Source organism: Balaenoptera ricei, chromosome 5 (assembly GCF_028023285.1).
Source record: "Balaenoptera ricei isolate mBalRic1 chromosome 5, mBalRic1.hap2, whole genome shotgun sequence".
NCBI classification, from domain to species: domain Eukaryota; kingdom Metazoa; phylum Chordata; class Mammalia; order Artiodactyla; family Balaenopteridae; genus Balaenoptera; species Balaenoptera ricei.
This window is the reverse complement of record NC_082643.1, coordinates 109802332-109827203: the sequence shown is the minus strand read 5'-3', so window position 1 is coordinate 109827203 and position 24872 is coordinate 109802332. Positions and strand designations below refer to the sequence as shown.

Genomic DNA, 24872 nt, shown 5'->3' with positions numbered 1-24872 from the left:
AGATGTAGCATAACCCATCTGTGAATTCTTTCAGGACAACTTCAGCCACATTCAAACTTTTATATAATTTTTTGAGCTCATTTTTGAAAGTAGTGTAACAAGTTTAATAATAAATACTTGTGAATCAGACAAACTGTTTCAAATTTAAGTTTCATTACTTATTGTGAGTCTTAAACAAATAACTTAAGTTTGCTAGGTATAATGTTGCTCATATCTGAAATAAAGATTGTTGTAAAGGTTAAGCATTATAAGATATGTAAATATCTAGCACATAAAAACATTCATTTCAATAACAATAATTATTACTATATTGTTATTTTTACTATTATTACTATTTTTATTATCATTATTACAATTTTTTGATAATGTAATTATTGTCATGGTAATATATATCATTTTATGTCTTATATTTTCAAGAAGATTTTAATGTTTTAAGGACAGGGAATTTTCTTAGAGTTTTGTATTTCTTTTGGAACAGACTACAAAGCTGGTTGCAGTCTCCCCATTTACAATTTTTATGAAACTTATCCAACACCCCCTTCATTTAGACTTTTTTACTTACATGTATGTCTTATTAAGTCTGTTAAACTTTAAACAACTTAAAGCTGATGCTGTGTTTATTTATACCTGTGTCATTATGGTTTCATATAATTCACTCAATTTGAGTAGATAAAGCAGGAAAACTACAAGCTGTGTCTGATTTATCAAAAATTCTGAGTAAGTAGGGTCTCAATTAGCAATATTTTTACTTAGTTAGAAATGAGTATAAAACTAGAGTACCAGAGGTCAATATAATGAAAAAATAATTAGAAAGGAAGCAGAAAGGGAAATGTAAATTAAAAAGATAAAGAGACTGAAAATAAGAGGAAAAGAATATGGGTAAATAGCACAACACATACAATTTTTCCATCATCATTTACATTGGTATATAGAGAAAAATATTAAAATTCTTTTAACAAGCTTAATGTTTGTGTTTACAAGCACATTGAGGCATGTGATCATTCATGGTTCTCTGTGTCTACCACATAGATGGGTGCTAGAAATTGAAGTAATGATCCATTGTCTCTATGTTAGTTTTGAAATGTAATTTCTATTGATTTGTATTTGTATTTTGAAATGATTTGGCCGAAAATGGATATACCCAAGTCCCTGTACATTCCTAGGATGTGGACTTATATATAGTTGGGATTAACTTAAGAATGTATTTTTTAGAGGGCAACATCTTTTTGTTTTGATTTTTTATAATTAAGAACAAGTATATTTTATAGGAAGGAACTTCCCTTTTGCTTGTACGTTAATTTAGTAAAGCCATCCAACTTCAAGAGTCATGTAATATCATCTTCCAAGAATTTATGAATTGATGTTCTGTAAGTGTATACCTTGTATCTTAATAAGGATATGTTCCATACTTATTCATAGTTTTCTTACTATCCTTTATCAGTAATGTTTATTATAGAGTTGACAGTGTACTCTAAGATTCCGTAATACCAAAATGAGCAGATTTAATAATACCTTGGATGATACCAGGAGATTTCAGGGGCTATTCAGTGCAAAATATGTCAAACAGTCACCAAAGACAAACTGACAAGATTAAAGGTAGAAAATAGTCAGATTAGTGTTTGTGCAACACAAAAGGTGATTCCTTAATCCTCAGTTAAACATAAGTCAGCAGTATAATGCTGTTATGTTTAAAGCTAACATGAGGAGAGGAACCAAGATGGTGCAGTAGAAAGACGTGCTCTCACTCCCTCTTGTGAGAACACCAGAATAACAACTAGCTGCTGGACAGTCATTGACAGGAAGACACTGGAGCTCACCAAAAAAGATACCCCACATCCAAAGACAAAGGAGAAGCCACAATGAGATGGTAGGAGGGGCACAATCACAGTAAAATCAAATCCCATAACTGCTGGGTGGGTGACTCACAGACTGGAGAACACTTATACCACAGAAGTCCACCCACTGGAGTGAAGGTTCTGAGCCCCACGTCAGGCTTCCCAACCTGGGGGTCCAGCAACGGAAGGAGGAATTCCTAGAGAATCAGACTTTGAAGCCTAGTGGGATTTGATTGCAGGACTTTGACAGGACTGAGGGAAACAGAAACTCCACTCTTGAAGGGCACACACAAAGTAGTGTGCGCATCGGGACCCAGGGGAACAAGCAGTGACCCAAGGGGAGACAGAGCCAGACCTACCTGCTAGTGTTGGAGGGTCTCCTGCAGAGGCAGGGTGTGACTGTGGCTCACCTTGGAGACAAGGACACTGACAGCAGAAGTTCTGGGAAGTACTTCTTGACATGAGCCCTCCCAGAGTCTGTCATTAGCCCCACCAAAGAGCCCAGGTAGGCTCCAGTGTTGGGTTGCCTCAGGCCAAACAACCAACAGGGAGGGAACCCAGCCCCACCCATCAGCAGTCAAGCAGATTAAACTTTTACTGAGCTCTGCCCACCAGAGCAACAGTCAGCTCTACCCACCACCAGTCCCTCCCATCAGGAAACTTACACAAGCCTCTTAGATAGCCTCATCCACCAGAGGGCAGATAGCAGAAGCAAGAAGAACTACAATCCTGCAGCCTGTGGAACAAAAACCACATTCACAGAAAGATAGACAAGATGAAAAGGCAGAGGGCTATGTACCAGATGAAGGAACAAGATAAAACCCCAGAAAAACAACTAAATGTAGTGGAGATAGGCAACCTTCCAGAAAAAGAGTTCAGAATAATGATAGTGAAGATGATCCAGGACCTCGGAAAAAGAATGGAGGCAAAGATCGAGAAGATGCAAGAAATGTTTAACAAAGACCTAGAAGAATTAAAGAACAAACAAACAGAGATGAACAGTACAATAACTGAAATGAAAACTACACTAGAAGGAATCAATAGCAGAATAACTGAGGCAGAAGAACGGATAAGTGACCTGGAAGACAGAATGGTGGAATTCACTGCTGTGGAACAGAATAAAGAAAAAAGAATGAAAAGAAATGAAGACAGCCTAAGAGACCTCTGGGACAACATTTAACGCAACAACATTCGCATTATAGGGGTCCCAGAAGGAGAAGAGAGAGTGAAAGGACCCGAGAAAATATTTGAAGAGATTATAGTCGAAAACTTCCATAACATGGGAAAGGAAATACCACCCAAGTCCAGGAAGCACAGTGAGTCCCATACAGGATAAACCCAAGGAGAAACACACCGAGACACCTAGTAATCAAATTGGCAAAAATTAAAGACAAAGAAAAATTATTGAAAGCAACAAGGGAAAAACAACAAATAACATACAAGGGAACTCCCATAAGGTTAACAGCTGATTTCTCAGCAGAAACTCTACAAGCCAGAAGGGAGTGGCATGATATACTAAAAGTGATGAAAGGGAAGAACCTATAACCAAGATTACTCTACCCGGCAAGGATCTCATTCAGATTCGATGGAGAAATCAAAAGCTTTACAAAGAGGCAAAAGCTAAGGGAATTCAGCACCAGCAAACCAGCTCTACAACAAATGCTAAAGGAACTTCTCTAAGTGGGAAACACAAGAGAAGAAAAGGACCTACAAAAACAAACCCAAAAGAATTAAGAAAATGGTAATAGGAACATACATAGCAATAATTACCTTAAATGGGAATGGATTAAATGCTCCAACCAAAAGACACAGGTTCACTGAATGGATACAAAAATAAGCCCCGTCTATATGCTGTCTACAAGAGACCCACTTCAGACCTAGGGACACATACAGATGAAAGTGAAGGGATGGAAAAAGATATTCCATGCAAAAGGAAATCAAAAGAAAGGGGGAGTAGCAACACTCGTAACAGATAAAATAAACTTTAAAATGAAGACTGTTACAAGAGATAACGAAGGACACTACATAATGATCAAGGGAGCAATCCAAGAAGAAGCTATAACAATTATAAATATATATGCACCCAACATAGGAGCACCACAATACATAAGGCAACTGCTAACAGCTATAAAAGAGGAAATCAACAGTAAGACAATAATAGTGGGGGATTTTAACACCTCACTTACACCAATGGGCAGATCATCAACACAGAAAAGTAATAAGGAAACACAAGGTTTAAATGACACAATAGACCAGATAGATTTAATTGATATTTATAGGACATTCCATCAAAAAACAGCAGATTACACTTTCTTCTCAAGTGCACATGGAACATTCTCCATGATAGATCACATCTTGGGTCACAAATCAAGCCTTGGTAAATTTAAGAAAATTGAAATCATGCCAAGCATCTTTTCTGACCACAACGCTATGAGATTAAAAATGAATTACAGGGAAAAAAAACATAAAAAACACAAACACATGGAGGCTAAACAATACGTTACTAAATAACCAAGAGATCACTGAAGAAATCAAAGAGAAAATCAAAAAATACCTAGTGACAAATGACAATGAAAACACGACGATCCAAACCTATGGGATGCAGCAAAAGCAGTTCTAAGAGGGAAGTTTATAGCTATACAAGCCTACCTCAAGAAACAAGAAAAATCTCAAATAAACAATCTAACCTTACACCTAAAGGAACTAGAGAAAGAAGAACAAACAAAACCCAAAGTTAGCAGAAGGAAAGAAATCATAAAAATCAGAGCAGAAATAAATGAAATAGAAACAAAGAAAACAATAGCAAAGATCAATAAAACTAAAAACTGGTTCTTTGAGAAGATAAACAAAATTGATAAACCATTAGCCAGACTTATCAAGAAAAAGAGGGAGAGGACTGAAATCAATAAAATTAGAAATGAAAAAGGAGAAGTTACAACAGACCCCGCAGAAATACAAAGCATCCTAAGAGACTACTACAAGCAACTCTATGCCAATAAATTGGAAAACCTAGAAGAAATCGACAAATTCTTAGAAAAGTATAACCTTCCAAGACTGAACCAGGAAGAAACAGAAAATATGAACAGACCAATCACAAGTAATGAAATTGAAACTGTGATTAAAAATCTTCCAACAAAAGTCTAGGACCAGATGGCTTGACAGGTGAATTCTATCAAACATTTAGAGAAGAGCTAACACCCATCCTTCTCAAAGTCTTCCAAAAAATTGCAGAGGAAGGAACACTCCCAAACTCATTCTATGAGGCCACCATCAGCCTGATACCAAAACCAGACAAAGATACTACAAAAAAAGAAAATTACAGACCAATATCACTGATGAATATAGATGCAAAAATCCTCAACAAAATACTAGCAAACAGAATCCAACAGCACATTAAAAGGATCATACACCATGATCAAGTGGGATTTATCCCAGGGATGCAAGGATTCTTCAATACACGCAAATCAATCAATGTGATACACCATATTAACAAATTGAAGAATAAAAACCATATGATCATCTCAATAGATGCAGACAAAGCTTTTGACAGAATTCAACACCAATTTATGATAAAAACTCTCCAGAAAGTGGGCATTGAGGGAACCTACCTCAACATAATAAAGGCCATATATGACAAACCCACAGCAAACATCATTCTCAATGGTGAAAAACTGAAAGCATTTCCTATAAGATCAGGAACGAGACAAGGATGTCCACTCTCACCACTATTATTCAACATAGTTTTGGAAGTCCTAGCCACGGCAATCAGAGAAGAAAAAGAAATAAAAGGAATACAAATTGGAAAAGAAGAATTTAAACTGTCACTGTTTGCAGATGACACGATACTATACATAGAGAATCCTAAAAATGCCACCAGAAAACTACTAGAGCTAATCAATGAATTTGGTAAAGTTGCAGGATACAAAATTAATGCACAGAAATCTCTTGCATTCCTAAACACTAATGATGAAAAATCTGAAAGAGAAATTAGGAAAACACTCCCATTTACCACTGCAACAAAAAGAATAAAATATCTAAGAGTAAACCTACCTAAGGAGACAAAAGACCTGTATGCAGAAAATTATAAGACACTGATGAAAGAAATTAAAGATGATACAAATAGATGGAGAGATATACCATGTTCTTGGATTGGAAGAATCAATATTGTGAAAATGACTATACTACCCAAAGCAATCTACATATTCAGTGCAATCCCTAGCAAATTACCAATGGCATTTTTTACAGAACTAGAACAAAAAATCTTAAAATTTATATGGAGACACAAAAGACCCTGAATAGCCAAAGCAGTCTTGAGGGAATAAGACAGAGCTGGCAGAATCAGACTCCCTGACTTCAGACCATACTACAAAGCTACAGTAATCAAGACAATATGGTACTGGCACAAAAACAGAAACATAGATCAATGGAACAAGATAGAAAGCCCAGAGATAAAGCCACGCACCTATGGTCAACTAATCTATGATAAAGGAGACAAGGATATACAATGGAGAAAAGACAGTCTCTTCAATAAGTGGTAATTTATTGGGAAAACTGGAGAGCTACATGTAAAAGAATGAAATTAGAACATTCCCTAACACCATACACAAAAATAAACTCAAAATGGATTCAAGACCTAAATGTAAGACCGGACACTATAAAACTCTTAGAGGAAAACATTGCAAGAGCACTCTTTGAGATGAATCACAGCAAGATCTTTTTTGATCCACCTCCTAGAGTAATGGAAATAAAAACAAAAATAAACAAATGGGACCTAATGAAACTTCAAAGCTTTTGCACAGCAAAGGAAACCATAAACAAGACGAAAAGACAACCCTCAGAATGGGAGAAAATATTTGCAAACAAATCAACAGACAAAGGATTAATCTCCAAAATATATAAACAGCTCATGCAGCTCAATATTAAAAAAACAAACAGCCCAATCCAAAAACGGGCAGAAGAACTAAATAGGCATTTCTCCCAAGAAGACATACAGATGGCCAAGAAGCACATGAAAAGCTGCTCAACATCACTAATTATTAGAGAAATGCAAATCAAAACTACAATGAGGTATCACCTCAAACCAGTCAGAATGGGCATCATCAGAGAATCTACAAACAACAAATGCTGGAGAGGGTGTGGAGAAAAGGGAACCCTCTTGCACTGTTGGTGGGAATGTAAATTGATACAGCCACTATGGAGAACAGTATGGAGGTTCCTTAAAAAACTAAAAATAGAATTACCATACAATCCAGCAATCCCACTACTGGGCATATACCCAGAGAAAACCATAATTCAAAACAACACATGCACCCCAATGTTCAGTGCAGCACTATTTACAATAGCCAGGTCATGGAAGCAACCTAAATGCCCATTGACAGACGAATGGCTAAAGAAGAGGTGGTACATATATACAATGGAATATTACTCAGCCGTAAAATGGAACGAAATTGAGTCATTTGTTGAGATGTGGATGGATCTAGAAACTGTCATACAGAGTGAAGTAAGTCAGAAAGAGAAAAACAAATATCGTATATTAAGACATGTATGTGGAACCTAGAAAAATGGTACAGATGAACCGGTTTACAGGGCAGAAGTTGAGATACAGATGTAGAGAACAAATGTATGGACGATAAGGGGGGAAAACCGTGGTGGGGTGGGGATGGTGGTGTGCTGAATTGGGCGATTGGGATTAACATGTATACACTGATGTGTGTAAAATTGATGACTAATAAGAACCTGCTGCATAAAAAAATAAAATAAAATTCAAAAATTCAAAAAAAAAAAAGGATTCAACAGCACTTCTGTTTTCTCCATAAGCGTTGAATAAATCAAATTCTCTTCCCATTTGCTGTGATTCAGAGTTAGTATTTGTAGTTTGTAGGTTAAATGTATGGAGTCAATGAAATGTCATTAGAAATTTTAAGACTCACAATACATAAAAAAGACATTTTTAGCAAGACAATTATTAGAATAATACTGTATCTTTTTATTAAATGTATTCTTCAATTTTTATAGAAAGAACAGTCAAAATTTTAAACTCAAGTTTGGTTTTTAAAAAAAATGCCATAGGGCTTATTTGTATTTTTCTTAATAATACAGTTTATAGTGTTTATTTATAATATATACCACATTATAAAATATTCCATATAACTTTTACAAGGATCATGTTTACAGTGAAATGTCTGTAATATATTAAATGTGCTTTTCAAATAATTTTGACTGTAATAAAACATTTGAGCAAAACACTCCTAAGCATATCTTACCAGAATCTACTTTCTATGTCTCACCTTAAATTACTTTGAAATAAAGAGTAATAGCATGCTACATGATACATAGCCACAGCTCTAATGTATAAAAGATACATTTAAAAGGAAAAATATATGCACCCTTTTTGTCTGATGGAATCATTGCCTTTAATATAGACCACAATAAATAAAATGGTCTTAGCTCTTTTTTTTTTTTTTTTGGAAAGACAAACATGAACCTGTAGTGTTAAGTGAACTTTCATATATGAAAGCCTGGAAATAATCTTTTTCCAAATTTGTCAGGCCTCTACAAGCATAGTGCTTAGCTAGATTCCTGTGCTTTAGGAAAGATGAAGATATTTGGAGAATTCTCAGAAAAACAATTAGAATAGGACTTATAAAATGAGTTGGTTATGTTATTTATGAGATGGCTAGATGGTGCCTCACTAGATGGCCAGCTCTTACAGGGCCATATTAGATAGCTTCCATTACATTAACTTCTGTGTTGGTTCGGTAGAGATTCCTGTTTTTAACCTCTAAAAAGTTTCATTTCTCCACAAATTGTTTCATATTTCAAATAGATATATGTTGAAAAAGATGAGTTTTCATACTTTTTAACTATGAACTTCTTTAATACACTTTGAAAAGGCTTATTATACAGATAAGCAAGACCATATCTTGTTTCATATATGGAAATACAAGAGAAACCACAGTGTACACAGCACGAATTTGGAGAGACTGGTCAGAAAGGCCAAAAAGACTCATATTTAGTTTGATTAATCAGTAATGTACTTTAACATTCAGTCTTTTTCCAAGGGATTTCATAGCCAAATATAGGAAATAAATGTGCAAATAACTAATTATAAGTCAATGAAATAAGTATACATATTACTATGTTAGCCCAGAGGAAGAAGTGAGGTGAGGTTATTTTGATTTTTTAACTTTGCTTATGGTGGCAAAGGAAAGAAACAGCATGTCTGGAAAGGTTTCGTAAGAGACAGGATACTTATTGACGAACTTGAAATTTGAGTAGGAATTTGCTTGGTGAAAGAGAGAAAGACATTCTGAAGACAGAGGACGGTGAAAAGAACTGAGATTAAAAAAGTGCAAAATGGATTGATAAAACAGCCAGTAGTCAAATCTGGTCCATGGAGCCAGAGAAAGAGGGATGGAGAGCTAAAGAATGAGCTGAAACAGTACAGTGATTATTGGTTGCCAAAGTTTATGGAAGAGCAATGATTTATTCTTCTTCAAAATGTGTATTTTAGGCTTGGAATTAGAAATACTCAGTTCTCATTTTATTGGTTTCCCTCTTTGATTGTCCTCCTGTCCCCCTGTGTTTTATGGTGTTTTAAGCTTTAAAGTTCAAAATAACATTGATTTTGATTAACATAAATACCACGTACACACTTTGTTTCCCATAGTTTTGGAAAACTCCTGTGTCATATGAAACCAATCAATTCAACAGCTAATTGTAATACTGCATATTCATTTAGTCATTTAATTGTCTCTACTGAGATGAAAAGTTTCTATATTCAATAGCAACATTAAATCTTCTTTGAAAACATGTGTTTTTATTTTTTTTTTAGTTTTTATAAATTTATTATTTGTTTTTGGCTGTGTTGGGTCTTTGTTGCTGCCCGCAGGCTTTCTCTAGTTGAGGCAAGCAGGGGCTACTCTTCGATGCGGTGTGCGGGCTTCTCATTGCGGTGGCTTCTCTTGTTGCAGAGCACAGGCTCTAGGCGCTTGGGCTTCAGTAGTTGTGGCACGTGGGCTCAGTAGTTGTGGCTTGCGGGCTCTAGAGCGCAGGCTCACCAGTTGTGGTACATGGGCTTAGTTGCTCCGCGGCATGTGGGATCTTCCTGGACCAGGGCTCGAACCCATGTCCCTTGCATTGGCAGGTGGATTCTTAACCACTGCACCACCAGGGAAGTCCCAAAATGTGTTTTTATAATTATACTCTAATAGAACTTTAAACTTCTTTATTTTAAAGTTTTTCATAAAATAGAGTATTTATATGCTTCTAAGACTCAATGCTTTGCCTCTTACAGAAGAGAGAAAAATTATCTATTTAGTCAAGATGTCCTGTTCTGTTTTGTTTTTTAACCATGGTTCTATTAACTTATTACCTGCAGATATTTTTAAGAAGATAATACATTTAATTACTTCTGCTGAAATTAATATTCATAATCATTTTTGGCACTATCAAATTGTCCCCAGCAAATTTACCATCGAGTTGATAAAGTACCAACACATAGGAACTTTAAAAAATAATATACTGATTAAACAACTGAGGGTTGGCCCCCTAAGATTATCTATGATTATTAAAATTACTCTTAGATTCAGAACCTTAGAGTGCCAGTTGGATTGAAGAAAAATGGAGGGATTTGAAAGGGATAGACTGATTAGAGTTTCAGTGATATTGGAAAACAGGGTTATAACTTGCAAGACAGACATACTTTAAGGTATTGAAGAGAAAAAAAGGCAGGTTCAGGCCGGTGAGGAGAGGCAGCCACTTAGTTATTAAGGGTGGAAACTAATCCTTCATGGAAGATCCAACTATACCTTAATGTCATTTTGCACTTCAGAAAGAAACAACCCAGAAAACTGGTCTATAAAACATTTAAACTGTTGTTTGAAGTCACTGTACTATGTGTGGTGTTCACCAAAACGGCCACTGGAATTTCACCACAACCTTCAGCATATTGTTACACTGTTTATAAAACCAAGGCATAGTCACACTTGAACCATTAGAAGATGTGGAAGGCAGAAAGGGAAAGATAGAGGGAAGTACCATATAAACTTGGGAAATAAAATTGGGAAAATTTCTCCAATTTTTTGTTTACTTGTATATGTTTATAAATCCTTTGAGGGCAAGGGAAGTATCTTCTTCACTGTAATGTCCCTAACATTTAATGTAGTGCCACACATAGCTAGGATGAATATATAACTAAATAGTGATGTTTTTGAGGGTTGAAGGGGCACTAAATGCACCAGACACTGAGTCTACCGTTGGCAGCTGGGACTCTCCCAGGTAAACTAGGATGTATGGTCCCACTACACATAGACATTCAATAAGTCTTTTAGGGGGACAAAGGAAGACAGGCATCAAAGTCTGAAGTCCAGTTGTCAAATGGGAATATAATATAAATCTCCTTTCTCATCCAACATTAGCAAAGAGAGAAGGAGAGTATGCAACTTCACTCTAAAGGTTATATATTTGGAAAAACAGTACATTGCATATTTCCAGTTTAATGCACATCTTTGTCATGGATGACTTTAATGATAGGATATTGGAAGACAGTAGGAAATACATTGAGCATTTTCAAGAATGTCTTGCATCATGTGACTAAGGAGGTATTTCCTGAGACAGAAAATGTTCTACCATTACTAGAAATATTCCAAGATCTATTAAGTAAGCTGCTTGTAGATTTTTTTTTACTAGAGCGGTGTATCTGAGCAAAAACTAAAATGATTCACAAATATAGCCCTAAAAATTGCCTTTCTCTTTCCTTTCTCTTCTTTTGAAACCCCCTCTTCCCATTTAGACATAAAGGTTGTGCTTATTCTTGTGGCTTTAGACAGTAAGCCAAATTTTATAGCTGGCAAACTTAATAATGGGAAATAATCTAATTTGGGTTCATTTGCAGTAAAATAACTTTGACTTCTTTTGGGTGCCGTGAGTCTAATGTCACCAAATGATTTAGTTTGTGCACATTTTAGTTGACAAGAGATTTATGACTCTCTGCATATTTATCTATAGTTCCATCTTCAGGATAAACTAGCAGCCTGATGGAAAATTACAAATAGTTACAGAATTGAGAATGCCATTTTTGGTTTGTGAGCAGAGGACACCTTTTGCTTTAAATCTGTTGCCCATTATCCTTCATCTTCTCCTTACCCCTGCTAAGAGAATGAAAGCAGAAAGACTGGTCGAAAGGAAAAAATAAGGCTATCCATGTGTGGGACTTAATAAAATTTCATTTCTGTATCTCTTTTATGAAAAATTTTTTGAAAACAAATAGATAGCTTATTTATAAACAGCTGCACAGAAATATGATAGTGTCGTATAAAATCCTTACACTGAATTCTTTGAGAATTGTCATTTAAAAGTATATGATAAATTAAAAAAACTATAGGAGAGGAATAAGAATTTTTAATATGGTGGGATTAGAAGGGAAAAAGACTATTTTCATTTTATATCTCATTGCAAAAAATTAAAAAGTATAAAGTTTCAGTAAAATAGAAATTTATATAAGACATGATTGTGTACAAAAGTACAACATTAAACCTCACTTGAAGTTTAAGAGGAAATTTCATAAATACCTTGGGTTTTTTTAAGAATAACGTTTATCCTTACATAGGTCACCTATCAGTTAGAAAATACTATTTTGGGGGTTATTATAGCTCTAGATGCAAATCTTCATTATTATAAATCACAATTAGAGTATTTTATGAATATTTTAAAAGAGTCAGCAGTAGTATCCATGGGATCTTTTGTTTTATTTTGACTACCAGTCTGTTTTTCTGTAGCTCCTCTTAAATTCTCTCAGGTTGGTTTATAAATCAAAGGATATATGCATTTCAGTTTTTTTTAATTTGCTCTAAGGAACTTTTAAATTCATTTTTGAAATAACATGAAATTTGACATAGTGCTGATATCATCAGTTCTGTCGTATCTCCCCCTTAAAGAAATTTTTCTGAATGTAGCCAACCACACTGTATCTCATTCCAGAGCTTATCCTGAGCAACCAAAACTTTTGCCAGCCTTGTAATTTATATTTACATATATGGTATACAATAATATGCAAAATAAGTGTATACACATATTTATGTGTGTACTTTATATATATATATATATACACATATATATTTGTGTGTATTTATATATGTATGTGTGTGTGTATATATATGTATGCAGTTATAACACACATATAAATCCAACCATAAGTGTTTGGCAGAATACAAGGAAAATGTTTTCATGATGGATTAGGTTTCTTCAGTAGATCCTTAATTAGCCATGTAATCCTACATAGTAATTATCTTTTATCAGGCTCAGATAAGAAAGATAGTTAATAAACTGGAGCATAGCTGTGGATAATTGCCTGAGGCATGATTTTCTAGTTTAAAATGAAGTGTGCTTTTTAAAGTTAATAACTATATGGTTTCATCAACATAAAGTTGAATGCTTATGATTGTTGATGTTGCATTCCTCTGGCTTCTACGTAAATTAGGAGTATAAACATACCATTGCTAATTGGAAGGAGAAAAAAAGAAGTTAAAGAAAAGTTAAACCCAGAAGTTCCCTGGGCCTTAGGATCTGTCCTGGGTCTTCACTTTACTGGAACAAATGCATATATCTGTATATGTAAACAACTTTGAGGTGTAATTATTCTATTTGTGACTGTGTTGTTCCTTATTTAAGTATCTGTTACACTTTCTGAACAATTAATAAATGCAAGACAGATTGAATATCACTAGACAAAATGATTTTGTTGAATTTAATAAGAAAAAATCATTCATCATGTGAATAATTTGTGATTCAGGAAATGAAGTGACAGCTCTGAAGGTAGAAAATAAGCTGTGGCATAGCTTTTAATGAAAAGCTTTGTTTGTTTAATAATTAGCCATGTTTGAAGTAGTAACAAAACAAAATAAAGTATGTTCTCTTCATGGAGAAGCCAAATCTCATTCAAAATGTAAATAAAACTGTAATTTATGTGGATTTAATGTCTTTATTTGAAGTACTATGTAAAAAAAAAAATGATTGTCTTAAACTTTATTGTCATTTCAGAGTATCTGACTGTATTCTCTCAGATGATTGCATTCCATGATCCAGAGCTAAGCAATCATCTCAATGAAATTGGATTTATTCCAGATGTAAGTACTTGTTGCATTAATAGAAATAAGGTAAAAAAATAAAGCAGAAATTGGCAGCACAACAAAGTACTGTTTTTAAAGTTTTGTTGTCCTAAGAAGTCCATGTATCTAAACAAGTTCCTGCTACTAATTGTAGTCTTTTTTTATAAAGTTTGTGTGGTTACCTTCCATATTCTCACTTTAAGTAAAGGAGAAGTATCTTATTTTTCTTGATACTATCAAATTATTTTTAAAAACCCGGTAGTGTGAGTGTTGTATTAAACTGTGATGTTAACAGTTTTCACTTGGATTTTTTGATATTCAGGCCTGTTTTTGAAGAAGTAGGAAATTTGAACTTAGTAAATTCTTAAGTAGCTGCTTCTGTGTTTTGCTTGATACATTACCTTGGAAACTTTGCCAGATTTTGGCTTACTTCATTAGCTTCTTGGGTTCCTTATCAAACCGAAAGTCAGAGCTGACTGTCAAAGGTTAGCCAAGGTGTAGCTTAGCCTATTACTCACATGTAGTATGTGACACGGACTCAAACCTCTTTTAAAAGACAGTTGGAGTACAGTATCATAGGACTTCGTAAAACAAAACAAAACAAAAAAGAACCTTTTTGAGATAACAATCTCCTTATTCCATCTTAACCTTCTTTGTTTCCTGATCATACCTTTCCTCTTAAGGCTTATATCCAGAAACCCGTATGTTGATGGTAAGACTAGGGGTGAAAAATGTTTATATTAACACTATACTAATGCATTTAAAGTGTTAACAGTAACACTTACAGTATAAATACTTGCAGGGTGCTTTGAAGTTTAAAAATACTTTCACAAACATTTCATTTGATTCTCAAGACAAATCTGTAAGATGTATGAAGGAAGTAATTTCAGCAGTTAATAGATAAGAAATTTAGTGTTTGAGAAGGTAACAAAACTAAATAGTCTTAGAACATAAAACTTTAACTGATGTCATTTGACAGCTGTCTGCCCCTAGTCTGGTTCATCTTCCAGTGGGAGAACAGAGACTAAAACATAGGTGTACTAATTCTAGTTCATTGCTCTGTGTGTTGCGCTGTAATTCTGTGATGTCATCGTCAGGCCTAAAGTAGCCATCCTTCATATATACAGTGGTATTTGCTTCTAGGCCTATGGAGAAATACCTTTCATTTGAGTACATGGCTTGCTCAATGAGGGCTCCAAAAAATATATATACATATTATAAAACAAATAAAATAAGATCAAACCCTATAATTATGTATAGAGATAGAAAAGTTTGTAAAAAATTAACAAGTATATATATTATCATATTAAGTATTCATCTTTACATAACCCTACCTTTCCTGCTTCACATTATAAATGTGAGATATGGCATAAGACAATACTAGATTAAATCTTATGGCTAGAGTTGAAGAAATTATAAAGGAACTGATTGCCGAGTTGGTAATTGTTTTAGGTTTCTGAGGGAAAAAATACTATGATATAGACTTAAAATAAAGGATAATTCTTTTTAAAAAATTCCCTTGAAAACATCTAATTGTGCTCAGTGACTAAACAGAAAACTACACTGATTTAGTCAGAGTTTTAGATTGAGAAGAATCATTTATGTAGAAAAATATGTATGGAATTATAAAGATAGTCTGATAAAATCCTTAGACATATTCATGAACATAAATAGTATTAAAAAATCACATATGGAAAAATAACTTATCTTGGCTTAATCAGAAAAACTAAACTCTGAAAGTGTATGGTATATGAGAAGAGGCAAGCAAAAAACATTGTTAAAAAATAACGTGGACATATATTAAGTGCTTACTGTGCACTAAGCACTGCTCTAACCATCTTTAAGCACTCCTCTAATCCTCACAAGTTTGCAATCTAATTAAACAATGACTATTAAATATTTATATGTAAAATCAATTTGGGAAAGGCTAGTAGCATGATGGAAGTAAAATTCTAGATAACAATAACATGAAAGGTAAGAGTCAGTGGAATTTCAACTTAAAAGTGTTCTAATGATTCTGTATCATTTGAGGGGAAAGTAAATATGCTCTTTATATTTAGACATTAAGTCAGGCATCCTTTCAGATCTGGGATTTGATTTTACCCTACTCAAAAGCTAATAAATGAGCCTGGTACTGTTTCATGGGTATTGGCAGAAAATCCAAGACTCCTGTGTCAGAGACAAAGGACTTTCTCACTCTCACTCACAGCACAGCAAGCAGCATGAGCATTAGCATATTTGTCTTGATTTCCCTTGCTTCCAAATCCCATAGAGACGACACAGAGGGTCCAGATGATACCTGCATAATGCAGTGGATTGTGTTATAGGAGAGGAACTCCGAGTTTAGGGAACTTGATTTTTTTTTTTTAATGGATAGTAAACATGTTCCCTTTACTCTGGAGAGAGAAAGAAAGAAAGAGAGAGAGAGAGAGAGAGAGGCTATCTTTTTCTCTGAGGCTATAAGAAAACCTGTCTGTTGCTGCAAAAGGAGACTCTATCTCTATTTACTAAGGCTATTTTTATACAAACATCGTTGAAACTATACTGCAGAACAAAGGGCAGTTAGTGTCTCTGCTCACAAGAAATGTAGAAGTACAGGAATGCATATTAAAATTTTAATGGTACTCACTAAAAGAATAGAAAGAAAATGTATAACTTTTAAATGGAATGGGGGAGTGTGGAAAAAAGGAAAGTCATCCACCCCTTTAAAAACATAGAGAAAACACAGAAACAGGGTAAGCTAAGTAGATTACCTAATAAAGGAAATTTTTAGATATTTTTAAAAATCCATCTATATGCTATTTATAAGAGACAAATGTAAAAATTTAAGGATATTGGTCAAAAAGGAGATTAAAAAAATATGAGGCAAATATTAACCAAAAGAAAACTAATGCAGTGATATTAATATAAACTAGTAAAACAGAAAGCACAAAATAAACCCATCCAGATATGGAATTTGGTATATGACACAAATGGCTCTATAAGTCAATTTGAAAAGATTATTCAATAAATGGCCCTGATGCAATTGGGTAACTATATGGAGAGAGGTGGGAATCAAAGCCAACCTCACACCATACATGAAAATAAGTTCTAGCTTGCCTAGAAGACATACATATGGAATGTCGTATTTATAATTTCCATCTAGGAAGGAATTCTTACAGAAGTTATAGAAAGTACAAAACATAATATTTAAAGAAGAGAGAATTAGAATTGAGGAATGGTAGAAAGGGGCTTTCCATTATATTGGAATCTATAATGTACTATTTTGCTTTAAAAATTTTTCAAAGCATTTGTGACAAAGTGTTAGTTAATGTTTGTTAAATCTTAGTGGAGGGTACTTTAGTGTTTGTTAAATGTGCTGCTATATAAGGTGAGTTAATTATTTAATAATTCAATAATTTTGATACAATATCTTTATTCTATTTAGCTTCCCTCTCCATTATGACCCTCTCCTATAATTACTGGGGTATTTTTGTATAACTTCTTGTAAAAGCTTCAATACTAGTAATGTGAAAGTAATATTGATTCATATATATAGTGTGATTAGTTTTATGAGACATTCATAAGTCAACATGGGGTGGGGGACAATTCCTTGTGGGTTGAGAATGTCCAGTATGTGGCAAATACTGAGCATCCCTGGCCCCCAGCCACTGATTGTCTATAATAATCCCCTAATCATTGTGACAATAAAATGCCTACACGTTATTTCTGAAAAATGACTCTACATTGTATTTCCAAACATCCTCTAGGGAACACTTCTATCACTATTGAGAGTCCTAGAGTTAACAAAAGAGAAGTTAGGGGAAAGAGAATATATCTTAACCTGGAGGAAATTCCCTTTTCTATGACTATTCTTTTGTCACAGAGAAAGGGCAAAAGGAAAGATATTTAACACAGTTAAAATGTTAATAGGAAGATTGTTTTTTGTTTTTTGAAAACTTGATTTTTTGTGTGTGTTTTGTTGGCCTGTTTCTCAAGTTTGGAGATAACATTAAAATGTTGAGGCTATTTTAAAATTTAATTTTGCAAACAGATATGATGTTTTTAACGTAGAGATTATTGACAATGAATAGTGGTGGGAGAGGTATGATGAAATGGAGAATTTTTCTAACATTTTTCTTATTCTATTAATAATCACATATTTTTAGTTACATGTCATTAGTTTGTATGTGCAGTCTTGCTTTCTTTTTTTTTTTCCCGAATTATTGCCTTCAGCGTTCTACCTTTAAGATGATTGCTTATGTTATACAGCAGAAACTAACACACCATTGTAAAGCAATTATACTCCAATAAAGATGTTAAAAAAAAAAAAAAAGATGATTGCTTAAGTGACTTTCTGCACCTCCAACAACAATACAGGCTAGGATTCATCAAGGGCAAATGTGGACACTTTGGTAATGAGATCCCAAACTGAGTTTCCTGCTCAATAACTAATCCTATCAAAGTAAGCCCTCATTAATCTTCCATCATTAAAATGCAGACTCCTATTGCAGGAAAGATTGTGATTTCTGGCTCCTTTCCATTTGCCGTGGGTCACAGAACTCTGAATACTGAGTACTGCTGAAGCTTGAATAGTTAGGAATATTGTGCACTGATGTGATGCTTAGATTATATATATAGCATGGTAGTTATGCGATTTACATATAAATAGGGTGAGTAATGTGTATTTGGCAAAATTGGGGCCAGAGTGATTTTTATCATTTCTGTCTTGGTGTATGTTCTGCTTCTGAAAACATACCAGGCCTTTGAAGTGAGAACAGGAAAGTATGCTTCTTCATTCTTAAGGAAACTATTTTTCTGAAATGCTATAAATAGCATTCAACCTGCAAATTATGAAAAGTTGTCCGGTGGTCAGTAAGAGAAATGATAAGGGCTGTATCTCAGTACTATATGTGCCTCTTGAACCTACTGTCTGCTAAAGATAAAGCTAACAAATTCAGTGATAAGCAAGTATGCTGGCAAAACCATTGTCATTTAACTACAGTCTTAATGGATGCTTATACTACTACTGATTTTCTCCCTCCCTAAAAGTTTATCACTGTCATTTTCAAAATTTATATTGAGCTGAGTTTGTACTACCAAAAATGTGAAAGGATTTCTCAGAAATATTTATGTATTTATTTGTTTGTTCTGTTTGTTCATTTGTTCCTTCATTCATTCCTGGCCTTCATGTTGTTATTGTTACATAAAGAAATTTTAGGTTTTAATCTAAAGAGGAGATTAGTGACAAAGAGCTTTTTAGATTTTTATCAAGTGTGGTTACAGGGTAAATTAGGAAGTTGCACCCTGTTTAGAGTCTCCCATAACAAGAGTCCCCACTAACCTGTTGTAATCCATCTGTGGAGTGCCAGGATGTGTCCTTTGTCTGGCTATTGCTGTTTTCCCTGACTTTAGTCCTAACCCCATTCTACTGACCTTGGGTTCTTTAAAGCCCTTGAATACAAAAGGCTTACTGAGCTCTCTTTCTTAGGATAGAGCTTAATTACCTTTCAGAAAGGACTCATATCTCAGAAGCCAAAGACTTATTAATTCCATAGGCAATGACAAAGTAATATTTTGGTATCTTCTTGCTAAGAACACATACATACAAGTTAAGTATCCAGCAAGTTTCCCTCTTTAGTAAATCCTCACTCTGTTTTCAATCTAATGTATCCTTATACTGGTTGAGAGACAAGTAAAAGGAAGTATATGCTTAGTGAAATAAGTCAGACAAAGACAAATACTATATGATACCACTTATATGTGGAATCTAAAAAATAATATAAATGAATCTATATACAGAACAGAAATAGACTCACAGACATAGAAAACAAATTTATGGTTACCAAAGGGGAGAGGGAGCAGGGGAGGGACAAATTAAGGGTATGGGATTAACAGAAACAAACTACTATACATAAAATAGGTAAGCAACAGAATGTACTGCATAGGACAGGGGATTATACCCAATATCTTGTAATAACCTATAATGGAATGTACTCTACAGAAAACAAAAGAAAACAAACCTGAATCACTGTCCTGTATATCTAAAACTAACACAATGTTGTAAATCATCTATACTTCAATTTTTTTTTGAAAAAAGAAGGATGTATGGTATGATGCAGCAGTTCTCAAACTTTTTGATTGGTCTTAGGACCCATTCACGTTTTTAAAAATTATCAAGTATCCCAAAGAGTTTTTATGTGGGTTTATATCTCTTAGTATTTACTGAGACATTTAAAAAATTATGTACTTATTTATTTAAAAATGACAATAATGAAACCATTGCATGTTAACAAAATAACATTTTTCTGAAAAATAATTGTTTTCCAAAACAAACAAAAAATAATGGAGGAGTGGTACTGTTTTATATTTTTGCAATTTCTACTTAATAGAGGAAAGTTAGATTCTCATACCTGCTTCTAAATTCAATCCAGTTGCAATGCCTTGTTTTAGTTGAAGTACATGAAGAAAATCTGGTGGCCCTACACGGGCATGTTATGGCAAAGGGCCTTTTCAGACAGTGGTAGTTTCTTTTTTTTTTTTTTTTAAGAAATTCACGTTCTTTTATTTATTTATTTATGACTGTGTTGAGTCTTCGTTTCTGTGTGAGGGCTTTCTCTAGCTGCGGCAAGCGGGGACCACTCTTCATCGCGGTGCGCGGGCCTCTCACCATCGCGGCCTCTCTTGTTGCGGAGCACAGGCTCCAGACGCGCAGGCTCAGTAATTGTGGCCCACGGGCCCAGTTGCTCCGCGGCACGTGGGATCTTCCCAGACCAGGGCTCGAACCCGTGTCCCCTGCATTGGCAGGCAGACTCCCAACCACTGCGCCACCAGGGAAGCCCCAGTGGTAGTTTCTTAAAGCTTCATTGCAATGTACAATCTAAAACTATATCAATGAACTTTTCAGATTCTTTTATATTCAAGTTCATCAATCTATCTTGCACTTTGAATGGCTCTTTTACCCATACATGATTTTGTAATGTTGTGCATTGGTCATTTAGAAAATACTGGTGCGCTGAATTATGCAGATCTTTCAACTATGAGACATTTTATTATACAATATCAAAAAAATCACATTCGTTAATATCACCACTGATCTCATCCAAAAAGTCATTAAGTATTGGGAACCTGCCAAGCTAACAGTGGCAGATACAAGTTTTCCAACATTCTAATCTTCACCTGACAGCTAGAATTGTTTCTTGAAGTGACAGGTTCACTTCATTTTTGAGAAATATCTGCCAAATATCCAAACCTGAAAAAAAATATTGTTTTTATGTCATTCTTACAAGTAAAAAATGGCATTTCTTGAAAAAAACACCTACATTCACTCATAGCTGAAATGATTGCCCAAGTGCTTTTTTCTCAAGACAATCTTTTTTTTTTTTACACGAAGCAACAGATTTTTTTTTTAAACATCTTTATTGGAGTATAATTGCTTTACAATGGTGTGTTAGTTTCTGCTGTATAACAAAGTGAATCAGCTATACATATACATATATCCCCATATCCCCTCGCTCTTGCGTCTCCCTCGCACCCTCCCTATCCCACCCCTCTAGGTGGTCACAAAGCACTGAGCTGATCTCCCTGTGCTATGCTGCTGCTTCCCACTAGCTATCTCTTTTACGTTTAGTAGTGTATATATGTCCCTGCCACTCTCTCACTTTGTCCCAGCTTACCCTTCCCCCTCCCCGTATCCTCAAGTCCATTCTCTAGTAGGTCTGTGTCTTTATTCCCATCCTGCCCCTAGGTTCTTCATGACCATTTTTTTTTTGTTTTTAAGATTCCATATATATGTGTTAGCATACGGTATTTGTTTTTCTCTTGACTAACTTCACTCTGTATGACAGACTCTAGGTCCATCCACCTCACTACAAATAACTCAATTTCATTTCTTTTTATGGCTGAGTAATATTCCATTGTATATATGTGCCACATCTTCTTTATCCATTCATCTGTTGATAGACACTTAGGTTGCTTCCATGTCCTGGCTATTGTAAATAGAGCTGCAATGAACATTGTGTTACATGACTCTTTTTGAATTATGGTTTTTTCAGGGAATATGCCCAGTAGTGGGATTGATGGGTTGTATGGTGGTTCTATTTTTAGTATTTTAAGGAACCTCCATACTGTTCTCCATAGTGGCTGTATCAATTTACATTCCCACCAACAGTGCAGGAGGGTTCCCTTTTCTCCACACCTTCTCCAGCATTTACTGTTTGTAGATTTTATGATGATGGCCATTCTGACTGGTGTGAAATGATATCTCATTGTAGTTTTGATTTGCATTTCTCTAAGGATTAATGATGTTGAGCATTCTTTCATGTGTTTGTTGGCAATCTGTATATCTTCTTTGGAGAAATGTCTATTTAGGTCTTCTGCCCATTTTTGGATTGGGTTGTTTCTTTTATTGATATTGAGCTGCATGAGCTGCTTGTAAATTTTGGAGATTAATCCTTTGTCAGTTGCTTCATTTGCAAAAGTTTTCTCCCATTCTGAGGGATGTCTTTTCGTCTTGTTTATGGTTTCCTTTGCTGTGCAAAAGCTTTTAAGTTTCATTAGGTCCCATTTGGGTTTTTTTTGTTTTTATTTCCATTTCTCTAGGAGGTGGGTCAACAAGGATCTTGCTGTGATTTATGTCATAGAGTGTTCTGCCTATGTTTTCCTCTAAGAGTTTGATAGTGTCTGGCCTTAACATTTAGGTCTTTAATCTATTTTGAGTTTATTTTTGTGTATGGTGTTAGGGAGTGTTCTAATCTTTTACATGTAGCTGTCCAGTTTTCCCAGCACCACTTATTGAAGACGCTGTCTTTTCTCCATTGTATATTCTTGCCTCCTTTATCAAAGATAAGGTGACCATATGTGCGTCGGTTTATCTCTAGGCTTTCTATCCTGTTCCGTTGATCTATATTTCTGTTTTTGTGCCAGTACCATACTGTCTTGATTACCGTAGCTTTGTAGTATAGTCTGAAGTCAGGGAGCCTGATTCCTCCAGCTCCATTTTTCTTTCTCCAGATTGCTTTAGCTATTCGGGGTCTTTTGTGTTTCCATACAAATTGTGCAATTTTTTGTTCTAGTTCTGTGAAAAATGCCATTGGTAGTTTGATAAGGATTGCATTGAATCTGTAGATTGCTTTGGATAGCATAGTCATTTTCACAATGTTGATTATTCCAATCTAAGAACATGGTATATCTCTCCATCTATTTGTATCATCTTTAATTTCTTTCATCAGTGTCTTATAATTTTCTGCATACAGGTCTTTTGTCTCCTTAGGTAGGTTTATTCTTAGATATTTTATTCTTTTTGTTGCAGTGGTAAATGGGAGTGTTTTCCTAATTTCAATTTCAGATTTTTCATCATTAGTGTATAGGAATGCAAATGATTTCTGTGCATTAATTTTGTATCCTGCTACTTTACCAAATTCATTGATTAGCTCCTGTAGTTTTCTGGTAGCATCTTTAGGATTCTCTATGTATAGTATCATGTCATCTGCAAACAGTGACAGCTTTACTTCTTCTTTTCTGATTTGGATTCCTTTTATTTCTTTTTCTTCTCTGATTGCTGTGGATAAAACTTGCAAAACTATGTTGAATAATAGTGGTGAGAGTGGGCAACCTTGTCTTTTTCCTGATCTTAGTGGAAATGGTTTCAATTTTTCACCATTGAGGATGATGTTGACTGTGGGTTTCTTATATATGGCCTTTATTATGTTGAGGAAAGTTCCCTCTATGCCTACTTTCTGCAGGGCTTTTATCATAAATGGGCGTTGAATGTTGTCGAAAGCTTTCTCTGCATCTATTGAGATGATCATATGGTTTTTCTCCTTCAATTTGTTAACACGGTGTATCACACTGATTGATTTGCGTATATTGAAGAATACTTGCATTCCTCAGATAAACCCCACTTGATCATGGTGTATGATCCTTTTAATGTGCTGTTGAATTCTGTTTGCTAGTATTTTGTTGAGGATTTTTGCATCTGTGTTCATCAGTGATATTGGCCTGTAGTTTTCTTTCTTTGTGGCATCTTTGTCTAGTTTTGGTATCAGGGTGATTGTGGCCTCATAGAATGTGTTTGGGCGTGTTCCTCCCTCTGCTATATTTTGGAAGAGTTTGAGAAGGATAGGTGTTAGCTCTTCTCTAAATGTTTGATAGAATTCGCCTGCGAAGCCATCTGGTCCTGGGCTTTTGTTTGTTGGAGGATTTTTAATCACAGTTTCAATTTCAGTGCTTGTGATTGGTCTGTTCATGTTTTCTATTTCTTCCTGGTTCAGTCTTGGAAGGTTGTGCATTTCTAAGAATTTGTCCATTTCTTCCAGGGTGTCCATTTCATTGGCATATAGTTGCTTGTAATAATCTCTCATGATCCTTTGTATTTCTGCAGTGTCAGTTGTTACTTCTCCTTTTTCATTCTAATTCTATTGATTTGAGTCTTCGCCCTTTTTTTCTTGATGAGTCTGGCTAATGGTTTATCACTATTGTTTATCTTCTCAAAGAACCAGCTTTTAGTTTTATTGATCTTTGCTATCGTTTCCTTCATTTTCTTTTCATTTATTTCTGATCGGATCTTTATGATTTCTTTCCTTCTGCTAACTTTGGGGGTTTTTTTGTTCTTTCTCTAATTGCTTTAAGTGTAAGGTTAGGTTGTTTATTTGAGATGTTTCTTGTTTCTTAAGGTAGGATTGTATTGCTATAAACTTCCCTCTTAGAACTGCTTTTGCTGCATCCCATAGGTTTTGGGTCGTCGTGTTTTCATTGTCATTTGTTTCTAGGTATTTTTTGATTCCCTCTTTGATTTCTTCAGTGATCTCTTAGTTATTAAGTAGTGTATTGTTTAGCCTACATGTGTTTGTATTTTTTACAGATTTTTTCCTGTAATTGATATCTAGTCTCATAGCATTGTGGCCAGAAAAGATGCTTGATACAATTTCAATTTTCTTAAATTTACCAAGGC

General features: G+C 34.7%; 1 protein-coding gene across 4 annotated transcripts in view; it reads left to right on the top strand.

Moving 5' to 3' along the window:
• TBCK (TBC1 domain containing kinase) overlaps window positions 1-24872 on the top strand; it is a 247690-nt gene that overhangs the window by 86425 nt on the left and 136393 nt on the right. For all 4 annotated transcript variants that reach the window (XR_009503344.1, XR_009503343.1, XM_059923375.1 and 1 more), the window contains exon 20: window positions 13875-13960. Coding sequence is in view for 2 of the 4 variants with exons in the window: in XM_059923375.1 (XP_059779358.1) it covers window positions 13875-13960 (86 nt within the window). In the remaining 2 variants the exon portion in view is untranslated. The remainder of the gene's footprint in view (window positions 1-13874; window positions 13961-24872) is intronic.